Here is a 10,790-nt window from a genome sequence, read left to right as displayed (position 1 = left end):
CTGGGACCACAGGCGCCCGCCACAATGCCTGGCTATTTTTTGGTTGCAGCCATCATTGTTGTTTGGCGGGCCCGGGCTGGGGATTCGAACCCGCCGCCTTAGGTGTATGTGGCTGGCGCCTTAGCTGCTTGAGCCACAGGCGCTGAGCCACATCAAAATTTATTTAGCTAATAGCCTTACCATTAAAAGTTTAGGTCACTTTCAATTTTTGAAATTATTAGCAATGCTATGAAGAATATTCTTATACACAAATCTTTGTATGGATCTCTAATTATTGCCTTAGTATAATTCCTTAGGATAATGGCTGGGTTCAAGGATATGAACCCTTGTTTTCTTAAGAATATATTAACATAGGCTTGGCACCCCTAACAGTGGTTAGGGTGCCGGTCACATACACCAAGGCAGGTGGGTTTGAACCTGGCCCAGGCCTGCTAAACAACAATGACAACTGCAACAAAAAAATAGCTGGGCTTTGTGGCAGGTGCCTGTAGTCTCAGCTACTTGGAAGGCTGAGATAAGAGAATCGCTTAAGTCTGAGAGGGAGAGGTTGACTGAGAGGTTGCTGTGAGCTGTGATGTCACCACACTCTACCAAGGGGGTGACATAGTGAGACTCTGTCTCAAAAAAAAAAAAAAAATAGAATTTATGAACGTAGACTTTTTTGAAAATCATGATCCATGATTTACCAAAAGGAAAGGAACAGCCAGTTGCAGTGACTCACACCTGTAATCCTAGCACTCTAGGAGGCCGAGGCAGGAGGATCATTTGAGGCCACGAGTTTAAGATGAGCCTGAGCAAGAGTGAGACCCTATCTCTACAAAAAATAGAAAATTAGCTAGGCATTGTGTTGTACACCTGTAATCCCAGCTACTCTGAAGGCTGAGATAGGAGAATCACTTGAGCCCAGGAGCTTTAGGTTGCAATGAGCTGTAATAATGCCACTGCACTGTACTGCGGTGACAGAGTGAGACCTTGTCTCAAGGAATAAAGGACATGAGTATTGGCTGGCCAACAATGTGGTTTGCCAGTGAGTGGGACAGGCCTCTGCAGAGGGGGGACACATCCTGGGCATGGACAGACTCTCTCTTTGCACCCACATTCTCACACCTGAAGGACAACTAATAGAGACAACTGTTTCAGCCCCAGCACTTGATCTGGAGCTAAGAGATTCACTGTGATTTAATTATGCCTTGTAAGTAAGGCAAAGGCAAAGCTATTGTTAAGCATGATCAAATCTCACAATAATACTTTCTCACACAGTTCATGGTCTGTTTCTCAAGTTACCCAAGAGAACATCCAGTGATTAAAGTTCATAAAACCCTGGGGAACAAGAGGTATGTATTATTAGTCAAAGTAAGAAAACTCCTTTCCTTGGATGTCACATACACCCATACTTCAGGTCAGGCACCAAGGAGGAAGGGGCTCTGGAATCTCTAATATGAAGCGCTTGGTTCAATCAGAAGGCAGATGGCTACATCTGATAGAACAGCTAAGAAGGAAATGGGCAGATGGAGCTAAACTACTCTGAGTTCATCCATTTTCATCCAAGATGCCTAAGCGTCCTCTGAGTGAGAACTATGCATAGGTTGTATTTATTTATTTTTTATTTTATTTTATTTTTTTTTTGAGACAGAGCCTCAAGCCGTCCCCCTGGGTAGAGTGCCGTGGTATCACAGGTCACAGCAACCTCCAACTCCTGGGCTCAAGCAAGTCTCCTGCCTCAGCCTCCCAAGTAGCTGGGACCACAGGCGCCCGCCACAACGCCCGGCTATTTCTTGGTTGCAGCCGTCATTGTTGTTTGGCGGGCCCAGGCTGGATTCGAACCCGCCACCTTAAGTGTATGTGGCTGGCGCCTTAGCCTCTTGAGCCACAGGCGCCAAGCCCATAGGTTGTATTTAAACAAACAAAAAAACCAAGTTAGCTAGTAGAAAGATGTGCCAATGCAGAAATTTCTAGGAATTAAGTCTTATAGGACAATTTATTTTTCTATATTGCAAAAGTGAATCTTTGCCAGTATCCATGACTGATAGAAATTTAACATACATCCACAAATTTAGCATGCACAGAATCAAATAAAAACTGCATATAAAAGGGCAACAACAATCACTGTGCTTCATCCATCTTAATTATTAATGTTAAAAATAAGATGAAGAGGCTGGGCACAGTGGCTCGTGCCTGTAATCCTAGCATTCTGGGAGGCTAAGGTAGGCAACAGAGTGAGACTCTGTCTAAAAAAAATAAAAATAAAAATAAATAAATAAGGCAAGCACAGGCAGGTGGATTGCCTGAGCTCACAGGTTCAAGACCAGCCTGAGTAAGAGTGAAACCTCGACTCTAAAAATGTTAGGTGTTGTGGTGGATGCCTGTAGTCCCAGCTACTCGGGAGGCTGAGGCAAGAGAGTTGGCTTGAGCCCAAGAGTTTGAGGTTGCTGTGAGCTAGGAGCCAGAGTCTCACTTTGTTCCCTCGGTAGAGTGCTGTGAGTGTCATGGCACTCTAATGAGGGGAACAAAGTGAGACTCTGTCTCAAAACAAACAAACAAAATAAACAGATAAGATGAAGAAAAACATAAACTAGGACTTTCCTTAATTAGCTTCAATGTGATATTTTAAGGAGGAAGAAACAGAAGGCTTTCTTTTTAATCAGGTAGCAATCCTCGAATACCTAAGTGGATTATGATAATTTCTAAAACAATGTTTTATTTTTGATCCAAATGAAATTATCACCAAACTTCAACTTTTTAAAATCCAAAATTTTTCTTTCCTGTCATACAAGCCTTTAAATGAATAAAAGAAACATCTGTACTAGTCTCTGCTTTCTTCATATAACAACAGAAAATATAAAACAAATAGGAACATTGCTCTTTACATAATGAAACCTGTTCTCTTTAATTATTAAATCAGCGCAAAGCACTGGCAGTTGAAGTATGAAAGACCAGCAAATAAATATTTGCAAGGGAGGTGCCAAAGCCTTTAATCAAAGCATTGCTTCCTGTAATTATTATATTCCACATGAAATAACAACTATCTTTGCCACTGACAGTTACCCTGTCCTATACTTAGCTGCTCTGTTATTTAGGAAATGACCTAGTCCTTTTTCAGAAGCAAAGTGGTTAATATCATGCGATTACCATAGCAAGAGGTCTAAACAAAGCCGGTAATGTGAGGGTATGCTGACTGATCCAGAAAGGAGTAAGTCCAGATGGAAATGGGCGCAGCCAGGCTGCTAAGGAGCAGGACAAAGGACACTGGCTAAAGAGCCAGGCTGTGCCATGGGCCAGTGCTCATGGCAACCCTGGGACAGACCCCCAGAGTGACGTGCATCTATAAATAAGGGCAGCGGAGCAAGGACAGATCCAAAGACCTCAAGGAGAGAAGGGCTGTGCTTTATCCCCGCAGCATTTCACAGAAGAACAGGGTGGCTGTGTCTTGCTTCCAGCGAATTCTGTGAAGGCAGGAGAATGTCTCTAACCACAAGTCCAGCCCCAGCCCACTTGTCACCCAAATAGACAATTATACATTACCACGAATTATGCCATGAGCTTGCAGAGCGAGCTTAGTGTGGGAAGAGTCAGTGAAAGCTGTTATAGAGCTCCTCCCTGCAGGAGGGTCTACATGCCCCAGAGCTGCCCTTAAATGCACACGCAGTGGGGCCTGCCACCCACCATGGTCTGTGCTCTCTGCTGACTCCCGTCACATGGGCTGTAGTAGAATGCCAAGAGCCACAGCAAGGCCGCAGGGGGTTCAGCTTCTGACATCAGTAACTGCTCAGCCGCCATATCGGCCCATCCTCCAAAGTGAACGAACAAAAACCAGCTCTCAAAGGGACCTTCACAGGACCTGGAATAGAGCCAAGACAGATGGCAGCTGGGAAACCTAAGTTCTTTCTCTTTTTGGTTCTTAAAGCAACTTTAATGTCTGTCAACAGTTGGCTCCTATTGTACTTATCCACTGAAGTACAACCTGCAAGGAACACAAATTAGACTCAGGAAGTTTGATGAGTGCCACTCTGAACCCACCTCAGGACATTCAAAGGATGCCTCACAAGAATCCCATGAGGTCTGAGGACTTTGACACGTAAGTCTTTATGGCCAGGTACTGTGAGTGAGTTAGTTCTCTGAGAAAGGAAGGTTCTGGCTTGTAACCAACAAGATGATCATAGGATCATGCTGCCATGTGCCTCCCTGCCCTCTGCTGGACTGCTGTGGAGAATGGAACCTCTCAGCCACAAAGGCTCCAGGGTAAGAAATGAGAGGCTTCCTCAGGTCCAGATGGAAACCAAGAGGAAGGGGGTGGAAGGTGGGATGCAAGCAGAATGCGTGCTTTCCTTTCTGACATAGACACAAGGATCTGGCGGACGTTTGGGCAGTTATGAATTTCTAATGAGCTGCATGTATTCTTTCCTGTCATCACATGTACATCAGTACTGGAAAGTTATAGCTTTAAGTCATTTCTTGCTGCACTGATAACTGGGAGTTGTAATACTTGCTTAAAGGATAGACCTTTTGTGCAGTGCCAGCCTCAGCAGTTTAACATCTGCCTTGGAAAAAGTGGAGCAGGACAGGCCTGAGGTCAAGATAGATCAAAACTTTCCCTCTGGACTGAAGGAAGTGACTGGAACAGGGGTATCCTAAGCCCTGCTACAGGGTCTGCCTTTGTCAAATCTGGCTGCATGGTCTCTCTGCCTGATCCGTGGAGTTCCTGAGCTGTAAGCACTCTGCTCATCTCCTTGGTCACTGCTTTCCTCCTGTCCAAGTTTTCCCTGAGAAGTGATTAAATAGTCTGCAGTCAAGCTTTCAGAACAACAGAGAGAAAAGGAAAGAAGGGTGAGAAAATTCATCTTACTCCTTTGTCACCAGGAGAAGGTCAGAGCCGATGCTTTAGGGGCCACATTGGCAGGGTTAGGTTGTCTCAAAGCAAGGAAGGGGCTCTATCAGCACCTCCCCTGCAGACTCCTCGGGCAAGTGTGCAGAGCAGCAGGGCTCCAGGCTGGCAGCACACCGGGATCAGGGGTCAGAGATCAGCTTGTTCCTTCACTCTCTTTTCCACCAGTAACTGAGTATGCAAGGCAGCTCCATATGGCTGACTTGAGAAAGGGCCTAACCTGCTTGCATACACACCCCTGAAGGTGGCCCCAAGGTCCAGGTTAAGGTAGGAGCCCCAGGAGGTTTTAGGTCTAGGTCCTGCTCTTCAACAGAGACAACCAAAAAGAGTGTACGTGGGGCTGACAGGATGCTGCAGATGGTTAATAGGGGAGATATTCTAGTCTCCATTTGGCTGCCAGTCCTTTTTTATCTACTCACTATTGGCAAGAATCCTGGTGTTGGGGTGAGCTAGGGGCACTCATACCATTAGGCAGTGCTCATGGGACACAGTAGCATCAACCATGATCTGTGGGCTGGGCACGGTGGCTCACTCCTATAATCCTAGCACTCTGGGAGGCCAAGGCAGGATTGCTTGAGCTCGGGAGTTCGAGATCTCTAAGCAATAGCTGGGCATTGTGGCAGGTGCCAGTAGTCCCAACTACTCAGGAGACTGAGGCAGGAGCATCGCTTGAGCAAGAGTTTGAGGTTGCTTTGAACTATGACGCCAAGGCACTCTTCCAAGAGTAACAAAGTGAGACTGTCTCAAAAAAACAACAGAACATAATCTGTGTTAGTTCAGTGAAGAGATTATAGAGAATTTCAAGAGGGAATAGTAGCAAAAAGAACAAAGAAGATAGTCTTAGTAGGTTAGTATAGACAATGAATAAATTATTCATACTCTAAAAATAAGGAAGTTAAGAGGAAGCCAAAGAGTACCATGTTAGAAAGAACTTAAAGTCTAAATGTGAATGCTCTTAGGAAAATAACACATGTAAGAGAGTACCTCTTACCATAATGTTAGAAATTAGTTTATGTTAGAATGGATTTGCTAATTTTAGAGAAATACTTATAAACAAGAAGGGAAAACAAACATTTAACATCCACTCTCCTGTGCAGGAGAACTTTAGAATTTCCTTCCCTGGAGATCTAGAGAGAAGAACGAAGAACCCAGAGAAGCATGTTTTCCCTCTGCACGGCCAGCGGTGGCCAGATGTGGGCACAGTTTTTTTCTAGGGTCTCTTTTTTTATGGTTACACCTGTGTATTTCAAAATCTGAAACCACACATTACTCAGGAGAATTTCTCTACAGGTATTTACACAGGCAGCCTATTTATTCTTCTTCTTCTTCTTTTTTTGTAGAGACAGAGTCTTACTTAATTGTCCTCGGGAGAGTGCCGTGGCATCACACAGCTTGCAGCAACCTCCAAGTCCTGGCAACTCTCCTGCCCCAGCTTCCCGAGTAGCTGGGACCACAGGTGTCCACAATACCTGGTCATTTTTTCATTACAGTTTGGCCCAGACCGAGTTTGAACCCGCCACCCTTGGTATATGGCGCCACCCAGCCTATTTATTCTGACCTGCTCAAAGTGACGTGTGCAAGCACAGGCTTCCTTCACCTCTTACTTGGCAATAGTGCTCACCTTTGAGTGAGCTTACTTGGCAATGGTGACACCTGTGAGGTCTGTCAGCCCTGCTCAAAGGGAAGATAAGGCTCAAGGAAAACAACACATTCAGCAGATTTAGGAGTGGTCAGCGTTTGCTCACCCAGGAGTCTGGTCTTCAACAATTTCTCTGAGTAGTTTGGAAACATGCTTCAGTGCCTGGAGCCAGCGTCCTGGTAGGAGATCTGTGGGTAGAGGGACAGAAGTCAGAGGGAAACTGAAGAACAGTCAAACCTATTAGGAAGCATCTCCAGCTAAGACTTGAAGTTTTAGGGACATGCCCTTTTCTTTGTTCTCTCTCGTTCACAGAACCCTTACCACTACGCTCATGCTCTTTAACTCAGGAATGTTAGAGCAGATACAGACTGGCGGGTCGCAGCCCACCCTGGCATTGAGAAATGTCATGTCGCAGGTACCCCAGGTTTTTTCTTTTCTACTGCCTACCCCCCATCTAATAATTTGTGATTTCAAAATACATGAGATTATAATAAACCAGCCAAGAAGGAATTAGAAACAGCCTGCTGAATTGTTTTTCTATGGCTATATTGAATTTTCAATATGATTTCAGGTTTACAGTGGAAAAAAAGGCCAGAAAAAAAATATATGGGAACGATGCAAACACATGCCTTTTCTTGAGTTAGTTTCTCTGGTTTCACAATTATGCTGTGGCTTTAAACACATCTGAGCATCCACTTATTTGTAGTTCTACGCAACATCTGAAAAAGGTTTTCATGCAGTGATAGATTCTGTAATCAAATCCATGAGGAAGATAACACAAGTGATGGAGGCACCACCACTCCACAAAGGCAGCCCTCTCCCTCCTCTGAATCCCCATAACCCTGTAAGTCACTTTCTTTTTTTAAGTAGTCATTTAGATATTTAGTTTATCTAGGTACCCTCTGCATGTAGCTCCTAGATAGTCAGGGCTCGTAAGTGATCACCTTTTATGTCCCTTCCAGACTTCGCAATGGCCACAAAATAAATTTCTGATGAATAGAAAATTATACTATTAAACATATTTCTAAAATTTGTGAATACTCATTTTTTTCTAGAAGTAGCACAAGAGGCTCTTGTAAGTCTGGTTGACATCACTTGTTTATTTGAGGGCATAAATCTAGATAACTCAAAAGATAGAAGGCTGAGTTCACACCACCTACCACCTTCATCTTTTGTTTCTAGGTTCCTGAACTTAAACAGTAACAACTGTAATGTGTTTTCTGGAGTTCCTTATGCTTCCCACACAGGCTGACCTTGGGCCTTGCTGATCTAACCTAAGTTGTAAGGTACACTCCAGGTGAGTAAATACCTGACTGTTTTCTGTCTTAATATTTTCTGATTGTGTTCCCACAGGTTTTCATGAAACTGTCACCAGAGATCCCACCCCCACCTCCAGCACCTGAGAGGGCAGTGTCAAGTGGGCCACCTTGGGCAAGAACCTACATCTCCTAGAAAAGGAAGAGGAACTTAGATTCTGTAAAATGTTGTGGACCTTTGAATCATCTACCTGCCTCCTATGAATCTACTCACATAAGGGTCAGGGAAAAGGCAGGGCAGGGAAGGCACAATAGGGAGACCTGCTGGGCTCTTTGCTCTCCCTCCACACTCTCTTTCCTGGATGGCACAGTCTGGGCTCATGTCAGAGCTGCCTTTCCTTCAGATTTCAGGTTCAGAGGGAGAGGATGCCTTTACTATTTCTGAAGTGTTTGCTGGACACAAGCTCACAGGCACATTCTCAGACCGACAGTCGTCTGGAGAAGGGTGGAACCTTCACTTCCTCAACCAGACGTGGCCTACAGACGCCTGGCAAGTGAACTTGGGGAGGCTGTGGTCTGGGTGTCCTACTGAATTCTTTAAAAATCCTCTTTTAGTTTGGTCAGGAGAAATTTTCCCTAAATTTCCATGACTTTATCCATTATTTTATCTTCTTCTTCTTCCACAGGCTGCATGGCACAGAAAGAATAAAAAACAAATAAAGGTACTGCTTCATGCTGATGCAGCCAAGTCTTTGCCTGTTCCTGGCATCCGCGTGGGTCTGGCTGGCCCAGCAGAGCCTGTGCCACCTGGAGGCAGAATGTCAAAACCTAACCAGAGGCCATTTGCTTCTCCTTTTTCTTTCTTCTTTGGGTAAGTGCTCCTAACTTGGAAGCCAAGCAGAGTCTTATATCAAAATCTATAGCTTAAAGGGATCTTAAAAATAATCAGCTTCATCTCCCTTGTGTTACAGATGACAGACTGGGAGACAAGGGTTTTCTAGCTTGTCAATCAGTGCTCTTCCCCAGAAATCATTCTGATATGGGCAACATCAGCCTTAACCTACCTTTGGTGTACTGCAGCAGCACCACAGCAAGCGATGGAGAAGCATAGGGAAAATAGGTCTTGAGTGCAAACTTCAGCTACAGTAAGACAAAACATTCCAAAGAGCATGAATGTTGGGACTGTGAGGGGTGTCAGGAAAATACAAACTCCTGCATGTTCTGCCCCCAAAAGACTCACCAGTATTAACATGGTCAGACTATTTTCTTCAACATTTATAAAAAATGCTTCCAATAAGCTTATAGTTTCCAGAAGAATAAATCTTTTTAAAGTCACTTTCTGGGACTTAAGAAAAATAATGTTCTTGATGTCTTTGTATGACTTCTTTCCTCACATGAACTCAATTATACCTGTAAATCTTCTATTTCAGTAAGAGTTGCCATAGCAGTTACAAGATGTCAGTTATTTCAGCATAATTTTTTAAACAAAAGCATAAAATAGCAAGGGTGTTCACATATTTGAAGGTCAAAATGGTATAAGCTGTCCATGCCAAGGCACAGAAGCTTTTAAGTACTTTTTAAAAAAATATTGCATTAAAATCTAGAAAGCATGAAGGGCATGAGCTTAGAGGACACGATTTGATGAGTTTTGGTAAATGTATAAATCTATGTGACCATGGCTCCAATCAGGACACAGAACATTTCCATCACCCCTAAAAGTTCCCTTGTGACTCTTAACAGTCAGCCCCTCCACCTCACTGTGCCAACCAACACTCTAACTTTGACGTAACAGATCAGTTCTACTTAATCTTGAATCTCATGTACATAGAACAATATAGTATACATCCTTTTGTTTCTGGCCTCTTTGGCTCAGGGTTTTGTTAAGACTCATCAGTATTATGGGGTACGAGTGGTTCATTCTTCAGTTATTGCTCAGAAGTTGTCATTGTACGAATATACCAAAGTCTGTTCATCCATTTTCCTACTGACAGGCATTTGGGTTGTTTCTATTTGGGGGCTGCTATGAATAAAGCTGCAACTCACATTTCTACCTCTGTCTTTTTGTGGACGTGTGCTTTCACACTCACTCTCCCCTGGGTGAGTAGCACAGGAATGCAATTACTTTACAAGGCCATATGGTTTCCCAGTGTTTGTACCATTTTGCACTCACCAGTAGTGTATGTGAATTCTAGTGCTCTACATACTTGCCAAAATTTGGTGCTGTCAATCTTATTAACTTCAGCCATTCTCGTGAAAATTTGGTGCTGTGAATCTTATTAACTTTAGCCCTTCTGGTGAGTGTGTAACATTACCTCACGCATGCGTGCGTTCATGCCTGTTTTACTATGTATTTCCTGATGACAAATGATGCTGAACAATTTTTCTGTGTTTACTGCCAACTTCTACATTTTTTTGAAGTTTAATCTCAAGTCTTTTGTCCATTTGTAAAAACCGCTTTGATTCTTATGGAGTTGGGCTCTTCATGTGTTATGGTACAAGTCCTCTGTCACACACAGTAGAACTTCTGTAAGCTGATCATCCAAGGGACTGTAACAAACTGGTCAGCATATAGAGATGGTCAATATAAGGAACGAGGCCTACTATACTGATGGGTACGTGTATTCACTTTCTTGTTCAGCTTTTATTAGAGAATATTATATGAAAACATGCATAATCCAAACCCATACATACAGTAACATACAAAATCAACATGTTTACTCAGGTTTTTTTTTTTTTTAAGCATTTTCCTTTTTTCATTGTTTGGGGTTCATTGAGGGTACAAAGAGTTAGTTACACTGCTTGCATTTGTTAGGTAAGTCCCTCTTACAATTGTGTCCTGCCCCCAAGAGGTGTGCCACGCACCATAACTGCCCATGCCCTCCTTCCTCTTCCTCTCCTTTCCCAGATTCCTCATTCACCGTCCCCCGCCTTGAATTGATTTTTGAGTTTTTCTCCTATGTGGACATGTATCAGATCATCTACTAACTTTGTATCATTGAATTTTTTTTTTTTT

General features: G+C 43.5%; 1 protein-coding gene across 1 annotated transcript in view; it reads right to left on the bottom strand.

The window, feature by feature from the left end:
- Window positions 1–10,790, bottom strand: part of FANCC (Fanconi anemia complementation group C) — a 261,505-nt gene that overhangs the window by 19,463 nt on the left and 231,252 nt on the right. Inside the window, exons 11-13 of the mRNA XM_003783068.3 lie at window positions 8,842–8,917; window positions 6,628–6,709; window positions 3,664–3,838 (exon numbers count right to left, since the gene is read on the bottom strand). Of these exons, the coding sequence (XP_003783116.3) occupies window positions 3,664–3,838; window positions 6,628–6,709; window positions 8,842–8,917 (333 nt within the window). The remainder of the gene's footprint in view (window positions 1–3,663; window positions 3,839–6,627; window positions 6,710–8,841; window positions 8,918–10,790) is intronic.

The sequence above is a fragment of the Otolemur garnettii genome, unplaced genomic scaffold (genome assembly GCF_000181295.1).
Source record: "Otolemur garnettii isolate 467f Iridium unplaced genomic scaffold, OtoGar3 scaffold00006, whole genome shotgun sequence".
NCBI lineage: Eukaryota > Metazoa > Chordata > Mammalia > Primates > Galagidae > Otolemur > Otolemur garnettii.
This window is presented reverse-complemented; position numbering and strand designations above follow the sequence as displayed.